This window comes from Phyllopteryx taeniolatus, chromosome 8, assembly GCF_024500385.1.
Source record: "Phyllopteryx taeniolatus isolate TA_2022b chromosome 8, UOR_Ptae_1.2, whole genome shotgun sequence".
NCBI lineage: Eukaryota > Metazoa > Chordata > Actinopteri > Syngnathiformes > Syngnathidae > Phyllopteryx > Phyllopteryx taeniolatus.
In genome coordinates, this window is record NC_084509.1 from 13875186 (window position 1) to 13894262 (window position 19077).

General features: G+C 41.3%; 1 protein-coding gene across 4 annotated transcripts in view; it reads right to left on the reverse strand.

Annotated features, from left to right (window-relative positions):
- dock10 (dedicator of cytokinesis 10) overlaps positions 1-19077 on the reverse strand; it is a 116437-nt gene that overhangs the window by 59200 nt on the left and 38160 nt on the right. For all 4 annotated transcript variants that reach the window (XM_061783097.1, XM_061783093.1, XM_061783094.1 and 1 more), the window contains 8 exons: positions 9840-9959; positions 9365-9454; positions 6540-6622; positions 4641-4713; positions 4262-4396; positions 717-851; positions 455-641; positions 86-171 (listed from right to left, as the gene is read on the reverse strand). In XM_061783097.1, coding sequence (XP_061639081.1) covers positions 86-171; positions 455-641; positions 717-851; positions 4262-4396; positions 4641-4713; positions 6540-6622; positions 9365-9454; positions 9840-9959 — 909 coding nt within the window. The remainder of the gene's footprint in view (positions 1-85; positions 172-454; positions 642-716; positions 852-4261; positions 4397-4640; positions 4714-6539; positions 6623-9364; positions 9455-9839; positions 9960-19077) is intronic.

Consider the following 19077-nt stretch of genomic DNA (forward strand, 5'->3'; position numbering starts at 1 on the left):
TATATTTTAGGTCCTAAAATGTATCTTTTGGGCATGACAGAGACAAAACGAGTGCTATTGTCTGGGGGGGAAAAGAAGACTCAACCTTAGCTAGCTCAGGATTAATGCCGTTTTCCGTCGCAACTTCGTTCTCCTGCAAACAACCGTCGCTCAACGACATGTCGAACAGATCTGGAGGAATAACAAACAACACCTTGTGAAGCATTTTAATACTGTATAACAGTTCCAGCAGCACACTGACCAGAAAAAAGTATATCAAACTCAGGAATAAATAAGACTGAATGTGGCACATCGGACTATAAAGCAGTCAAATGTCTGTTACAGATTAATTATGTACATGCAGCATTTCTTTCATGCTGAACATAATGATGTACCCTCACAGCTTAATTTACAGGCTAGAAGAACCGTGACTCATGAGGGCTGAGAGTAAGACATAAGCGTTTATAATTCTAACCCTGGCGATGGTCAGACAGGTCCAGACTTTTGCGGTCCGGAGTCGGGCCATCGTGCGGCGTGATCTGCAAGATGCGCGTCAAGGTGCTAATCCACTCCTCCATGTCCTGTTCACTCTCCGCGGCCAGCACGAAGTATGTGACCTCATTCATCTTCAGCTCAAAGGCGTACTTCCTCAAGCGGTTATTCTATGTGGATCATTTGGTGATATGTCATACATACCCATCACATTATTGATCAAATTAGTAAGGTTTGGAGCATACCTGCACCACACCAGTACATGAATCGAGGAAGATGCACCCTTTAGGTTCCTTGGAGATCTTCTCGTCTTTGTAGAAGTTCATGATGTAGGAGTTGTCCGTCAACTGGGTCAACTGAAAATATCTCCTCTTGAATGACTGTGCAATGACAAGCAATTTCTATCAATTACATGTCAGAAGGATCTAAATCAGAAATCAGAAAAGTGTTTTTGGATTATAGATTTATTTTTATAGTTTAAACTATGCGGCACGGTGGACGACTGGTCAGCCTCACAGTTCTGAGGACCCGGTTCAATCCCCGGCCCCGCCTGTGTGGAGTTTGCATGGTCTCCCCGTGCCTGCGTGGGTTTTCTCCGGGCACTCCGGTTTCCTCCCACATGCCAAAAACATGCATTAATTGGAGACTCTAAATTGCCCGTAGGCATGACTGTGAGTGCGAATGGTTGTTTGTTTCTATGTGCCCTGCGATTGGCTGGCAACCAGTTCAGGGTGTACCCTGCCTCCTGCCCGATGATAGCTGGGATAGGCTCCAGCACGCCTGCGACCCTTGTGAGGATAAGCGGCTCAGAAAATGGATGGATAGTTTAAACTATTAATACAGTGGTGCCTTGAACTAAGAGCTTAATTTGTTCTGTGACTTTGCTTTGTAAATCAAAACACGTATCTCAAAGCATCTTTCCCATCTGAAATGAACCGAAATACCATTAATCCATCCCAGCCTCCCCGAAAACTGAACAGAAATGTTAGTAATAATGGTTTTTTTTCAGAAAAAATGCATCCTACAAAATTGGACTTATTTATAATCATACAGTAAAAACATAATTCAAATGAATGTGAAGAAAACAAAGTATTCAATGGACATTGTGCTGCTCCTTCTGGTGTATGCGCCTTACAAAGGTAGGGGGAGTATAATACAGACATAGAATCCAGTACATGGTGCCAGTCTCAGCACGAATATTAGTTGTTCTTCCCAGAGGATAACAAATAAATGTCTAGTGCGCCACTGTGTTAAAATATTTGTTGCTGAAAAGGGTTAAAATGCCGCGATACCGCTGATCTTTGTTAGCCCGTCTATGGCATTTCACTTTATGTGTTAACTTTAACATAGCAGACTTAAGGCTAGGTAATGCGGTTGTTTTAAATACACAATGTATTGTAAACAGAGGTGGGTAGTAACGCGCTCCACTGACTCAAATAACATTTTGGATAAATTATACTTCAAGAGTTGTTTGAATGCACCATACTTTTTACTTTTACTTGAGTATTTATGTTCATGTTAATGTCAACGATCAACATGCCGCTCGCTACTACTATTTTTAGACTTCATCTTTGACTTCTGCATAGGGCGCCGTTGTGCCAATCCAACACGATCATTAATGTTATTTGACTGCACCAAGGCAGTCACATGAGCGCACACAAAGGCTTCGTGGGCCAATCAACATTACTCATTTTGTGGAAAAAAAACATCTGCGCGAGTGTTTACTTTACTCTCCATAAAAAACAACAGCTTTATGATATCCTTGGATATTTCACCTCACTTCTAACTTGAGAAAACACTGCGGTAATTTGCAGATGTTTCTATTGTTGCTTTGGCAGTGCTTCTGGCAACATTAGCCCTATGTTATGGTCATAAATCACTATAAAACATGCTTCTTTGGGATACGTGCCATGCTGTAATCTCTCTCTCTCTCTCTCTCTGTCTTTCGCACACGCACACACACGCACGCACGCACGCACACACACACACACACACACACACACACACACGCAATCAATAAGTCTGTTCAGCAAACAGCTTCTTCATTCAGTCATTTCAGTTAATAAAGCAAATAATGTTTCTGTAGGGCCGAATGCATGTGTTGTTGGGTTTCTGGGCACTTAAAAATGTAAATGGGGGCAGGTGTGTGTGGACTCCCATATATTATACATTTTTTATTTGATTTGATGTTAATGCTCAGATTAAAATAAATAACTAAATAAATAAATAAAAATATTTACCAGTTACTCTTTACTTGAGTACTTTCTTACTCTTAAGTAAATATTTGGAGGACTACTTTTTACTTGAGTCATTATTCTAAAGTGACAGCACTCTTACTCGAGTACAACCTCTGGTTGTAAATGTAATTCTCTTTATTTTATGTTTACTTTAACAGCAAACTTCAACTGTGAATGGCAGTTAACATCTTGAAGTCTCTTTTCACTATCTGCCAAACTGCTCTTTGTTGTGAAGTGACTTGAGTCCACTTTCACTTCTGCCATACAGCACTCATATCTATCACTCGTAAATCAAAGCCAAAAAAAAGTAAAAAATAAAAAAGTCGTCCGAACGACAGCTAGTCTCTCAAAAAACTAATAAGTCGGGTCACCAGTATCTCAAGATACCACTCTATCGGCAATTTTGAACATTTTTAGGAGGAGGCATAAATTACCCACAGGTATTAAAAAATAAAATAAAATCTGACTTAAAAGATCATTTTCAGTATTGAATGACACTGTCAAAATGGAATGCAAATGGTTGAATCCCATTGTTTAGCCCCACCCATTTACCATGAACAAGGACGTACCCTGCTAGCTAACAAAAATGCAGCACCCTGATTTTTTTTTCATATTTTCTGATTCAGTCACAATATAAGCCTTTCCTCCACCGCAATATTAAAATATGTGAATCTATGATTTGGGCCCTTCAAATCTGAGACCATGTTCCTCAGTCGGAAAAGGGTGCCGTGCCCTCTCCAGGTCGGGGATGAGATCCTGCCCCAAGTGGAGGAGTTCAAGTATCTTGGGGTCTTGTTCACGAGTGAGGGAAGAATGGAACAGGAGATCGACAGGCGGATCGGTGCAGCGTCTGCAGTGATGCGGACTTTGTATCGATCCGTTGTGGTAAAGAAGGAGCTAAGCCGAAAGGCGAAGCTCTCGATTTACCGGTCGATCTACGTTCCTACCCTCACCTATGGTCACGAGCTGTGGGTCGTGACCGAAAGAACAAGATCCTGGGTACAAGCAGCTGAAATGATGGAGGATCTCAGAGTAGAGCCGCTACTCTTCCACATCAAGAGGAGCCAGATGAGGTGGCTGGGACATCTGATTCGGATGCCTCCCAGATGCCTCCCTGGTGAGGTGTTCCGGGCACATCCCACCGGGAGGAGACCCCGGGGACGACCCAGGACACGCTGGAGAGACTACATCCTTCCGCTGGCCTGGGAACATCTCGGGATCCCCCCGGAAGAGCTGGATGAAGTGGCTGGGGAGAGGGAAGTCTGGGCGTCCCTGCTAAAGCTACTGCCCCCACGACCTGACCTCGGATAAGCGGTAGAAAATGGATGGATGATTTGCGCGATTGACTCAGGCTTGTTGTTTTATGATGGCTTTCATGGAAATGGCGGTTGAGCAAACAAACACAAATAGAGCGATCAGTGATTATTTTTCCCATATTTGTTAATAGTTCGATCTTGAATACTGAACACTAATAGGAAGGCAACAACTGCTTGACAGGGATGCTTGACAACAAAAAGATGAAAAAAATGTGTTTGCAAAGTGTGTGTCCTCACCCGCACAGTGATGCTATTGTTGACGGTGCTGTTAAAGTTGCCCTTGTAAAGCCAGCCCGACCTAAAGACACCGATTCCTCCCCCTCCTCCGCCTCCCCCTCCTCCACCTTTGGATGAGGACAGGGAGGTGGTGTCCTGCAAAAGACAAACACGCCCACACATAAAGTACAACCTCTCATTCTGGAGATCGATAGAAGAGAAGGAGACATCCTCGACTGGGCAATTTGTCAAATGATGGGCGTAAACAATGATGAGCTCACTGATCCAACGGAGTATATTTTACCAGCTTGACAGCTTCAGGATAAACTGATTTGAGCATCATAAGGCCAGGATGTTTCTACCACTTTAATGCATTAACTCTGAAAAGGCCATTACCAACCTCATCCTTGTCCATGTCCTCATAGTCAATCTCAAAAGAATGAGATGGCAGCTTCTCTGCTTTGTATAATTTCCTAGAACAGGGAAAGGAGACAATATTGAGGAGGATGTGGAATTCTGATGATAAAAGTATGCAAAGAGATTATTCAGTTAATCTTCTATGAGTGACTCTGGCTCCACAGAGTCAACAATAGATAAGCCCTCCTCTGTTGGCTTGCTATGTGTGTGTGGATGAAATCTCTAGCAAACTTGCAACTCATAGCACCAGTGCCGGAAAGACACTTTGCTAAAGGTCACATGGCGGTAAAAGCTGTCGAAAATAACCGCTGCAGTCGGAACAATTGTGGCGATTGCGGACTGACACAGGAATGTTTCCTGATTGGCAGATGGACGTTGCTGCAGTCAAAATTTAGCGGTAACCACCACATGCATACAGTAGCTACATATTCCTGCTGTCCAATGGTTTCCACTCCATTTCATTTAGCTCGAAAAGGATATTGTGTGTTTGATTCAATGCTATGCTTGCACAGCTGTATATTTTTTCTATACATTTTTGCTTTTTGTCCACACAAAAAGCAAAAATGTTTGTTTTAGCTTCCTGAAGACTGTTTTTTGTTTTGTTTTGCTTTTTTGTTGTAAAGCTGACTTGGTGAAGACCGTAGTGACAAAGTAGTTTTCCCCCCAAATGGTTTTATTTTTGCTTGTTTCCTTTCTATGACACCAGTGTATGTGTTTATTTTGTTGTTTTGGGGGGGAATTTTACTTATTGTATCATTATCTATTCCCAATCAATCAGTTTTTGTCGATTCACCATTGTCGCTATTGCGCATTTTCCAGGAATTTCTTACCCTGTAGTCTAATTTGACTAAAATAGCCTTGAGGTTTGGGGTTATTATACATGGTATCTGCAGGTCTGACAAAGTCACATTTAAAACTATTTTTTTTTTCAAAGGCCACTTCATTCAAATTAAAGACCCCCTCATTCATTAAATCATAGGAGTGACATATAGACTATGTATGGGCTTAATATTACATCACAAAACTTTAAGTGATATAATATTTTTGAGACACCATCCATCCATTTTCCATACCGCTTATCCTCACTAGGGTCCTGAGTGTGTGGAGCCTATCCCAGGTGACTCTGGGCGAGAGGCGGGGTACACCCTGAACTGGTCACCACCCAATCGCAGATTTTTGAGACACTATATATAAATATGAAAACACTTGATTATAGCTTGCATGTACCGGAATTTATCAGTGAAACTTCCTTAATCTAACTTGTCTATACTAAACAAAATTAAAGATGTACTTAATTATATACATATATTAAAAAAAAAATCTACTGGTTCAATACCACTGGAAAACAATGTGGCATTTTTATGACCTTTTAAGATCCAGTGTATTTTTAAACATATATAAGGCCTTAAAAATAAACATTCTTTTGAAGATTTTTTAGACTTTCTAAAGCGCTGTAGACATACTGGTTACAGCACCACCTGTTGCTTTGGCATGCACTCGAAAGGCCTGAGATTTACTATATTTGATATGGAGAGATGTTTTTTTGGTTTTTTTAACCCATTAGCGTGGACAGATTTATGGCTTTGGTTCTGGCAATAAACTTACTAAAGGCATTAACATCCGTCTTAATCTGCTTTAAATCCACTTCCGGTTAGTTCAGAGGTCATGTGAACCGACAGCGCAACCCTTGGGATAGAAGGAGGACATTTTTGTGGTTTGAATCACTGGACTGTTTTGGATCAGTCCCATCTCAGAACCAACAGCCTTATACCAATGAAACATTTCTTTGTCCTTCCACTCTGTGCCTCCTTTTTTCACTCAACACCCATGGTCACCTTGTTCTCCATCGTCACCTAATGACATTTCAGGTTAATGTTATTACCTTGGCAGGAGGCGGTAGTCTCCAGCATAGTCGTCATACTTGAACTGAACCACGTTCAAATCTGAGTTGTAATACTTGCAGGCCTGGTGGAGAGGAAGGAGATGAAGTAGAATTCATAGGAATTTATTAACCTGAAGCAGATGAAATGTATACACATGTACAGGTTACGCCGTCTACTGATAAGGACCAAGCCCTGCTGCAAATAGTGAATCCCGCCTTAACATTTTCACATTTTCCTATATTAATAATTTCAACCGTAAATATACCACAAACTATGATCACAAAACACTTTTTAGAATGCATCTTACAATATTACCCTTAAAAATAAAGGGCTTACAAATGTTATGATGTCACACCAAACGTGTTAAAATGCTGGGATGTAGTCACCTTTATAATCCATAAAAATACTCATTGTTAAGAAATAACGATACCTTTGTCATTCGTTAGCTTAAGCTTTTTAATTGCCACTGAGTGGAGCAAAAGCATACACTTGCAGTGAACGCTCCGTAGCCTCCGCTAACAACCCACACTAATCCTCCCCAACATACAAAGACTTTAAAAAGGAGAGATGTATCACGTCAACATAAATTCCTTGATACCAATTACCATATTCCTATTAGCCAGGCCTTTGCCATCTTGTGGCAGAAAAGAAAGTGTGCCAAAAATAGGGGAATTTTTCAGCAACTACCTGATGGCTTCCAAAGAAAAGTCAGTAAAAATAAATAAAATTTTTATTTGTGAATAGCGAATCCCGAATAAGGAAGGTGCAATTGAGTCTTATTACAGCTACTAATATCTTGTTACTGTATTAAATTACAAGGGGTCCTCAGTTTATGATGGGGTTCTGTTACTACTAGGGTTTGAACATATTAGTCGACTAGTCCAATTTACAACTCAGCATCAACATTTAACGCTTGAAGTCAACTAATCACGTTTTTTTTGGGGGGGCATCGTGTCTTACAATAAGCCAATGTAAAGAGGACTTTTGACTTGCCCATCTGCTGCCGTCGTCAAACTATAACTCGAAAATTTGTAGTCAACAAGGCGTCACAGTCTTGATACATCTGCGCAGGTCAGAGAGTCCAAAAATAAGCTGCATTTAGCCTCGCAAGCTTCCTCTATTCTGATTGACACTAGTCTTGAAAGAGGCATACCAGCGATACCTTGTGACTGGCAACGAGGAACGATGGCAACAGCGCAAAGTGAAACTCCATCTTCGTAGCCATATTGTTATGTCTAATAATGCACAGAGAACCACTGTGCGCTCACAAGAACTTTTTTTTAATCATACAAGTGGTTTTATACTACACACACCAACATCGTAACACTTATCACCTTACGACACTGACGTCAGTGTTTATGGCTGTATAGATGCTACAATGCTACTATGTGCGAATATTTTACCAAAACTCATACCAGTAGCAAGTCTATTCTCAAATACAATAAAAAAACATAAGTGAAAGAGAAACAGTGAAACTATGAAATGCCTAACTTTTTGGTGCCTGCCTACAATGTCCTATCTTACAACACACTATGCTATGGACCACAAGACTCGCCATTTTTTTTAACAGAAACGTGTACAGGACTCCCACTAACAACTTCAATTAGCGTAATGGCGAGTTGTAATTTTAAACATTTGTTTTTATTTGTTTGTATGCCTGTTTGTTGAAATATGTCTTTACATGAAACTGGTCCATGCAAAAAGGGTTGGGGACTGCCATACATCCATCCATCCATTTGCCGGACCGCTTAGCCTCACTAGGGTTGCGGGCGGGCTGGAGCCTATCCTAGCTATCTTCGGGCGAGAGGCGGGATCAGAATCAGAATCAGAATCAGAATCAGAACTGGTCGCCAGCCAATCTCAGGGCACAGATAAACAAACAACCATTCGCACTCACATTCACACCTACGGGCAATTTAGAGTCTTCAATTAACTTACCATGCATATTTTTGGGATGTGGAAGGAAACCGGCGTACCCGGAGAAAACCCACGCAGGCACGGGGAGAACATGCAAACGCCACACAGGGGGGCCGGGATTGGAACCCCGGTCCTCAGAGGCACATGTGCTAACCAGTCGTCCACCGTGCCGCCTCGTTGCCATACAGTACTGAAAAAATAACATCATCGACTTTCATTTTACTGCAGTCGACGACAAAAACGCTAAATCGCTAGTTGCTCAACCACGAGTTATTATAGCAGCCAGAAAAACTGCACGAGCCATAACATGCTGGAGAGATTACGTCTCTTGGCTGGGCTGGGAACGCCTCGGGATCCCCTCGGAAGAGCTGGATGAAGTGGCTGGGGAGAGGGAAGTCTGGGCTTCCCTGGTAAAGCTACTGCACCCGCGACCTGACTTCAGATAAGCGGAAGAAAATGGATGGAAGGAAAATAGACTCTTTACATGCCACAAATCTAGCCAAGCTACACTAGCAGTCACAAATATTTTCATGGGGAAAAAAACACAAACTCAAGCCAATAATATGAAACAATCAAATGAAATACAAAAAGTACGGTAGTAACTGAGCATACCTTCTTGTGCCGTGTGACGACGCATTCTGCACAAATGCGTTCATTGCGCGCCGTTCGTAACCTCGAAACCTCATATGCCTAAGGGTCGTAAATAGAGGACCCCTGTACTATTCAAAGAAGTCTTGTGTATTTCAAAAGGGTATTTCCCAAACTCCCAAAAAGTTGTAAGCATGCAATCATCCAAAATCTCTCAATGAAATTAGAATGAGAAGATTTAATGCTCATTTGCAATAGAAAGTCCAACCGATCATAATAAACAAGCACAAACACACACATGCATCAGAGTGCATCTGACCTGTCTGACCAGCAGACATTCCACCTGGAGCTCTGCGCCCTCAGGAACAGCTGACCTGAGAGTGCGTCTCTCTTGGGGCACTGTGGATACCTGCAGGGATAAGAGGAGAGTAAAGAGAAACATTACCATGGCAACATTTTTGTGAAGATGAGCAAACTTTCCTTGAAACATTCTTCACATTTAGATTCATGAGCATAATCCACCAGTAGAAAATAAATGAATGATTATAAAGTAAATGATTATAAGATGCAGTTAATTTCTGCTTCCTTGCATATGAAGACTTCGTCAAACATATTCCCAGTCTCTTCAAATGAGTGTTTGTGCCTGCATGTTCTACAAGGGAATTCCCTATATTCTCTGAAATCTAGTCATCTGATCCTTCTGCTCTGACTGGATTAACCACACACACACACACACACACACACACACACACACACACACACACATGCACACACACACAGGCACGTACACTTACTGTGAAATCATTGTCAGGAAACAGCAGCAGCTCTCTTAGAGGGTCTTGCTTGAGCTCTGCTCCCAGTTCTGAGATGACAGCCTCATAGTCCAGTGGATCAATCAGCTTGGGCTTTTCTTGCTGCCAAACACACAACAAAAAAGAAATTAAATATGTGTAGAGCCTTGGTTTTTAGACTTTATATAGCATAGGGAGCCGTTGCTCCAATCCAAAGTGATCACTAGTGTCATTTAACTCCAATTCACCAATCAGACGGCACAAGGCAGTGACATGACCGCACACAAACCCTTCGTGGGCCAATTAAAGTAACACATTTTAGGGGAAAAACAGCCGCGTGAGTGTTTACTTTACAGACTGAAAAACAACAGCTTTGTCATCCAGCTCTTAAATTTTGATTGCCCAAACTTAGATATTCCAGCACACTTCTAACTTGAGACAACACCTTGCGGTAAGTTGCAGATGTTTCTCTCTCTCTTTCTCTCTCACACGTACACTCAATTGCACGTACACACACACACACACAGACACACACACAATCAATAAATCAGGTCAGCAAACAGCTTCTTCATTCAGTCATTTAAGTGAATAAAGCAAATAATGTTTCTGTACGGCCTAATGCATGTGCTCTTGGTTTTTGGACAGTTTAAAATTGAAACAGTGGCAGGTATGTGTGGATTCCCATATATTATTATGTTTCAATTTTATTTGACGTTCATGCTATGATTTTCTATTTATTTTTTTAAGCAGGAAGTTACTCATGAGTTACTCTTGAGGAGGTTTTTGACTGAGTACTTTCTTACTCTTACTCAAGTAATATTTGGAGGACTACTTTTTACTTTTACTTGAGTCATATTATTCTAAAGTAACACTACTCTTACTTGAGTACGATATTTGGCTACTTTACCCACCACTGCTTACGAGTGATCCGACCTACGGGTTTTTCGAGATACGAGCTGTCACTTGGCTGATCATAGATGGTTGAAGCAAACTCAACTCAACTCACTTCACAAGAAGCAGAAATTTGACAGGTAGTGAACAATTAGAAAAAGAGGCTTCAATCTGTTCACTGCCAGTCCCAGTTAAAATATACTCTCAAACTAACAAAATTTTTTTTTTTTAAATGCATAAAGTTGACTTTGGAAAGTCTGCTAGCTTAATGCTCACACACAATTCAAAATGCCTTAGACTAACGAATAGCATCGATGTTGCAGCATTATAACCCTTTAAGCAAAGGATATGTGATCACAAATAGTGCAGCAACACATGTACACAATATAATTATACTCACAGGCATATTATTTATCCTCTGCTAAAATCAACTCACATTACTGCAGCTTATCTAGTCAGTTAGTGTGTGTCCTCTTTGTGTGTGTCTGCATCATAATAGTGTCGTTTCTTTCAGAAGAACGGACCTTCTTAGTGAACAAACTGAACTGAATCAGTTTATGAAATGATTCGTTCTTTTAGCTTGGCCGCCGCCGTGAGGCAAGCGAGTCGGCTGAGAGCGGAAACAGAACTGCTGAAGCGTTCTGTCACTCACTTCTGAATCTTCGGCGAATGACCAATGAGCAGCCAGCATGCAGGAGGGGGCGGGACTTCATTTAACGTACTGCCATATGATCTGCGATTCACCAGGGTTGTCACTCACTTTGGCAAATGACCAATGAGCAGCCAGCGTCAGGCAGCGCCGTGCAGGTGGGAGAGGGACTTAAGTGAACTGAGTGATTCCTTCAGTGAACTGGTATATTGAGGAACTGAAGAGTGACTCGTTCGTTTGTGATCCGCGAAGGAGTGATGTACTAGTACGATGAGTGATTCGTTTGAGCAAGGAACGGCGTACTACGCAGTGAACATACTCATGAGTGATCTTTGTCCTGACATCCTCGCGGGGATAGCTTTCACTAGCAGCCGTTTCTTCAAGCTAACGGCTAATGTTGAGTCAGTCAATCACATGAAAACAAGCACACATATTTAAAATAAATGTAAATTACTAATAAATGTATATACGTACACATACATAACATTTCCTCTGTGTCTCTAATGCGATTATTAAAGCCTTTTTTTATTTAATAATAATAATAATAATACATTAAACTTATATAGCACTTCACAAGACACTCAAAGATGCTTTCCACTAATAATAACAGTAAGGTGAGTGAGCAGGAAGCCCGGGTGGCGGGCGCTGATGCCAGCGATGCTGTCCACCGCAGTGGAATGCAGAACAGTCACGCCGGCCGGCGAGAGCCTAGCTGGACATTCAGGGGACGCGGAAGGATATTCGGTAGCTGAGCTCGCTGCACGCATGTTTATGAGTCACAACCAAAGCTTGCTGAGGGAGAGATAGGTAGGTGATAATTTAGCTTAAGTTAACAAATTTTTTTTAAAATTATTATTATTGTTTTAATCTCACTGCCTTTCCTAGTTTACAATACGTGACAACAACGCATAGTCCTTCGGTGAACGTGTTGAGTGAACGTGAACCTCAGGGATGGATCATGAACTGAATGAGGAAGGACTTGAATGACTTTATGAAAAAGAACAGAACAATTTGGTGAACAAATATTTTTAAAGAACTGATTCGAATGCGGCGGCACGGTGGACGACTGGTTAGAGCGTCAGCCTCACAGTTCTGAGGAGCGGGGTTCAATCCCCGGTCCCGCCTGTGTGGAGTTTGCATGTTCTCCCCGTGCCTGCGTGGGTTTTCTCCGGGCACTCCGGTTTCCTCCCACATCCCAAAAACATGCATTAATTGGAGACTCTAAATTGCCCGTAGGCATGACTGTGAGTGCGAATGGTTGTTTGTTTCTATGTGCCCTGCGATTGGCTGGCAACCAGTTCAGGGTGTACCCCGCCTCCTGCCCGATGACAGCTGGGATAGGCTCCAGCACGCCCGCGACCCTAGTGAGGAGAAGCGGCTCAGAAAATGGATGGATGGATGGATGATTCGAATGCGCCCGCGACCCAAGTGAGGAGAAGCAGCTAAGAAAATGGATGGATGGATGGATGATTCAAATGATTCAGTACACTCAAAAGAACTGCCGTACCTATCACTATATCATAATGCCCCTTGGTGGCCAACGAACGTACACCAGAGGGACGACAATGTGGGGCTGGAATAGATTAATAGCATTTCCTTTCACCTCAAAGTGGAAAGATGATCTGAGATACAAGCATGGTCACGGAACAATCTATATTCAAATAACCGCTGTATATTATTTATTTTTTTAATCAAATTTTATTTTGTTTCAATATTAGTGTTGTTCCCACCTCGAGGGTCACAAGGTTACAAGTGATTGTCCTGTGTTCCAGCCATGAGATCCACACTGCCACATAACCAGGTGCCTGGTTGTTATGCCATCACAAAACATTAAGTAGGACTTTCATTTCCTCAGTTGGCCGAAGAATAGCACAACACATCTTTACTTGTAATATGTCACATATTTTCTCAAGTCATTATCTTACTATGAAATCAACATTATGATTATTTGTTTTTATTTTGCAATGGTGTAAAAGTGCACTACAGGTGTTTCTATTATTTTGCCCCTCTCATGTTGGTAATTAGATAATCAAAATATTTTACAAAGTTTTCAAATTAATGCACTGCAGTTCTATGCAACTGCAAACTCCAACCACAACAATAAACATATTGTTGAATTAATGCCCAATCTGGACTTTTTCAGCTTCGTAAAAGTAGAATTTTAGTCTATGTTGTAGCATCTGTATGTAACTGGGACTTGATCAAATGGTGGGGCATTTTGCAATGTCTGATGTGAATGCAGCCTCAGTGACAATGTAGGGTCTTAATGTGGAAACAGTAAATTATCCATAGGCACGACCCAATCTGATCATTCTGGAGGAAAAGTCATGGTCTCAACATTTCCAGTATAGTGCTATGACATCATTAGGACCTAAAAACAGCATGCAGGAAGTACTCGAGTGCCTATTACTGAAGGCAGGCTGGGGCACACCCCAAAGCACTTGATGACACTGGGCTGAAAGAAGATTGCTGCGCTGTACCTAATCTACCCATAATATGGTTGGAATTTCCTTGTTATACAAGAATACGTTACACTTGCGCACAACAACCACTGTGACGCAAAATGTGTCTCCTAATATAAACTAAGAATGACTGCCACAGATACGTTCAATCATCTTGCATTTCTTCGTTCCCCCTTTTTACATTCCACATTCACCCACCAGCCACAACATCAGCTCCACTTGCACAAATACCAACACAAGTGCTGTATCTAAAAATGTCCCTTTACAAAGATAATAATGTTGCTTTACATGACACACTCCACGATGCATCTTTATCATTGTGGTTGGGGCGCAATGTACTGCAATAGAAATACTGTTAAACTACAACCACAATGTATCCCACCAGATACTTCCTGAATTTCTCCCCTACATTTGTGGTCTCGAATATTGCTGGACTGGGCAGATACCGGAAAACTCTGAAGTTGTGTCCGCAATAATGCCACTAGACATAAATGCAAGGCTGTTAACAATAACAATCTTCTCGAGTTTCTCACCTACTTTAGTGATCTATAATATTGCTGGACCAGTCCAGCACTGGAAAATGCTCAAGTTGTGTGAGTAAAAGTGAAACTATTACACAATGTTCCCGGCGGCCACGGCAGCCCCACACTGAAAAAAAGCAACCCATCCATTTTCTGAGCCGCTTCTCCTCACTAGGGTCGCGGGCGTGCTGGAGCCTATCCCAGCTGTCATCGGGCAGGAGGCGGGGTACACCCTGAACTGGTTGCCAGCCAATCGCAGGGCACATAGAAACTAACAACCATTCGCACTCACAGTCATGCCTATGGGCAATTTAGAGTCTCCAATTAATGCATGTTTTTGGGATGTGGGAGGAAACCGGAGTGCCCGGAGAAAACCCACGCAGGCACGGGGAGAACATGCAAACTCCACACAGTCGGGGCCGGGGATTGAACCCCGGTCCTCAGAACTGTGAGGATGACGCTCTAACCAGTCGTCCACCGTGCCGCTTGTCAGTGATCTTGCATTGGTTCAATTATGTTTTGAATGGCATTGGTATTTTCATCTGTATTATTATGTAATTTTCACGAGACTGCTGACAGAAGTAACTGAAAGGTGAATTGTGAGGTGTCAAAGTCAGTCAAATGCTACTGAACCAACAGGACAGTGGTTTTGTCATTATCCAAATCCACTATATACAACACACATTGGATGACATTCACCATAACATTTACAAAATAGAAATAAAGATGTGTAATATTTTCTGAGTCATACAAAATAGTCATTCAACATGTGTTCAAGAGATTATAGACCGTTGCTTCTGTAATTCACAAAAAAAGAAGACCACAGCCGAACGAGGGCTGGAGGAGACTGTAGCCAGGAAGTCAAAGGAAGCAGAAGAAGCCTCTAGTTTGTTCCACATGTGTACAGTGCTGACTGGATTTCTACTTTAATGGTCCTAACAGACCTATCTATAGGCACCAAGAAAATCTACAGTGTAAGTTCATTCAAGGTGACTTCAGTATCCCGATTGTTAACTTAATGTTCATTGGCAGGATCAAAAATCAATAGGCTGCTTTTAGCTGTCTGCATGTTTTTTTTTAGTCTGGCCCATCGTTTTTCATCCAGCATTCATCTGAATTCTACAATTGTTCAATATTACAAGTGCAGTCTACCCATTGAAGCTGAATGTATTAATTTTAACATAAAGTGGCAGCTTTTGTTAGCATACGCTGCTTTGTAATCAGGAGCACAGTGTCTCTTTTGTTACCATGACAATCACAGATTGCCTACTACAATATTGGAGGATCAAGTTATGTCAGCATTAGCATTGCTCGAGCGTCACACACAAAAAAAGCATCAGAAATTGTTCATGTATTGACTTGAATTGCTACTGTGATTATATATATATATATATATATATATATATATATCACAGTAGCTATAAAGTATATTCCAGTGCAGAACTGCATGTGAACAAATTCATCCTTTCTGGTATTTTAATTAAAAATTAATAATAATGAAAAAATTTAAAAAACCTGCCAAACAGCCATGTTTTGGTTGACTCAAAGATGAACGCTTGTATGACAAAACTTGTTTTGTTTTTTTCTTTAAGGATTTAAGAAGACCAAGCCATAACAAAAAAAAACATTTTAATTCTTCCAAAAAGACTGTCTTCAAGTTTTGGTATATATGATTGTCCAAAGAGCACTTCATGCAAACCATTTGAGGCTTGGAAGTGCTCCTCTTCATGTATTTTGTGAGCCATGTATTATGTGCCATGTAAATTACTGAAGTACAAAATTGTGAAGATGCCTATTATGTACACATCAGTAATATCCACACAACTGAATTTGCCTATCATCTTTAGCCCTTTAGCTGCTCATTACTGACAGAAAAGGGCTCAACGCACTCTAAACACTTGAAAAAGAAGAGGAACTGAACTACTCAGTCCGATCATCACGGTAATCAACAGACAAAGATTTACAAATGGTACAATGGTTAGCAGCCGCCTTGTCAGACAGTACTAGAAATAAAATTTAAAAAGCATATAAAATGCAGACAGCGAGGAATAAATGATTAAATACATACAATACTCAACCTGGTGAAATCCGACCTCATGCGTTTACTCTTGAATTTCTTTCTTAGGGTGATCTTGCTCCTGAAGCTCATCATGAATGAGAAATAATTGAAATGCTACAAATAAAACTTAAAAAATGAAAAATGTAACACTCAACTAGACCAACACATATCTCAGCACATATGCCTTATCATAAGCAGAACTAGTACCACGCTGTGTGACAACGCACGTGGATGTAGAGGAAGTTAAGTTACACACGCACGCACGCTCTCTCACACACACACACACACACACACACACACACACACACACACACACAGAATTACCCGGCAAATGAGATTTCAACGAAGGTGTTTGACAAACCTTATCAATAAGCTCAAGTGTATCCACAATGTGAAAACTGAAAAAGGTAAATCTGAACTAGAAGAAAAGAAATCTGCAAAATAAGACTTATTCAGGTGGGTATGAATATGTTCAGCACAGTATGAGCAGTCATAATGTGATTTCTGCACAGACAGACTGCACTTCCCCTGATAAAACCTCAGAGCAGAACAATATTGAGAGGAAACAACCTCTGAAGATAGCTTAGAACAGTTGATATGTTACATGAGGTGCAGACAACAGTTTTGGTGTGAGTGAGTGTGTGTAAGACAGACAGAGAGAGACAGTCAGACAGACAGACAGAGAGACAGACAAACAGAGAGAGAGAGAGAGAGCAGTTTAGTATGTGAATAACGGCCTGTTTTGCATGTTTTGACACAAGAGATGGTTTAATGAATTAGTTGTTGAAAGAAAAATATTATCATCAAACATTTATTGAGCGGGAGTATGTGACTATGTGACCCCCTGCGCTGACCACTCTGATGGTCCACAAACATGCACCAAAGCTACCCGGCGTTCACATTTCATCTGTAAAAAGCCTTAACAGAATGTGACAAATGTGAGGGAGCCTATCAAAATGTGACATGTTGGGAGCGAACATGTGTTTTTTATTTTTTTTTATTTGCCCTTTTTTTCTATTTGTATTTAATTTTTTGTGATGCTACCACAGAAGTGTACAGACTGGATGTTCCACTGTATAGGGCCAGAAAGTTTAACAGCAGTAGCTTAAATTTTGTGTGGTGGTACTTTGATGGAATTCCACCATTGTAAGGCCTACAGTATATATTTATGTCTACATGTCTGAATTTTATAAAGATGACCAAGCAAAAAGACAAATTGGAGGTCTTGCAAGTCTGCCAGGAGAAGAAATCCATCGTAATGTTCCGTCCAAACGTAATGAATATTAATTTGACGTTCTACACCTGCAACAGATCTCCTTCATTACTATTGAATGGCCGTATCCTCCCTTTTCTTCCACAAATTCCAGATGCTTTATCTAACTCTTTGCTTCCTCTGTCTTGTCCTCGTCAAACTTCTTACTTTGATTCCTTTCTTGTCTTTTCAACAATCCCTTGCTCGCACCCTATTAACCTTTCAATGTCTGCTGGACCTTCTGTAGTTCTCCCACCCCACACACACACACACACACACACACTTAACAGGCGTGAGGCAGACTGAGGTTGCTGTTGATAAAGTACAGCTGTGAGGAGGTCACAAATACAGCACTACACTGGCCAGCTCGCAGCTCTGGGATTCTGCACAGAGTAACTGGGAAACGAGAGGAGCATTTTGAATGTTGCAGAATACATCAACACTAAGAATTCAGATAGACAGCCAAGAATGGAAACATTGGAGAGGAACCAAATGCATATTCCTGGTGGTCTGTATCATTGTCAAGCAAATTTATCATTGCCCTGCTAAGGGAAGGATGTGTGAGGAGACGTGTCCCAAGCTAAAAAGCGAAGGTACACAAGATGGATGGGGAGAGTGTAGAGGAAGTCAAGAGACACGAGCCATCTGCTTTACATCATTACAATGAAGCTCATGAAAAAATGATCGAACACCATACTTTTTCAACTTAAGTGTTTCCTTCAGTTGCAAAACATGAAACGTATATCCATCCATCCATTTTCTATGCCACTTATCCTGTTCAGAGTTGTAGAAAGCTTGAGCTTGTCCTGACTTTGGGCGAAAGGCAGACTACACCCTGGACTAGTCGCCAGTCAATAAGCTACCAAAATACTGCAACATGATACCCTTTAAACATTATTTCATTTGGCATGTTCATTGAAGCTTCTGCTAGACTTTGGTGTTCCTCAGGGTTTAGTGATGAAACCACTGTCTTTTCAGCAGATGAAGCCTGAAAATTGTGTTAAAAGGTTCCATGCTACAACTTTTTTGTTTTTTGACTTTTTTTTTAAACAATCTTTGATGCCCTTTTATCAGGTTCGCAAGATAATTTTGGATGGAAATGTCCAGGATGCCCTTTTTCAAGCTACTCAAGCTGGTCTTAAACGCATGGCACATGAACCGGCCGGATTTCTTGTTAATATTCAATATGTAATGTTCAATATGCTCAACCACTGGATCGCTTTCTCCTGAAGTTGAATAAGCAGTATGACTGCGGGAGTTATGCACACGCAGAACGTGTATTGCCTTCATTCGTGCCACACGTACCAGAGACAAGGAGGGGCTTCCCCTGGTGTATTATTAGGAATCCCACTCGTATTCTAGGCAGAACACGTACTGTTGCGATGTGATTTGTTGCTGCATCGCGGA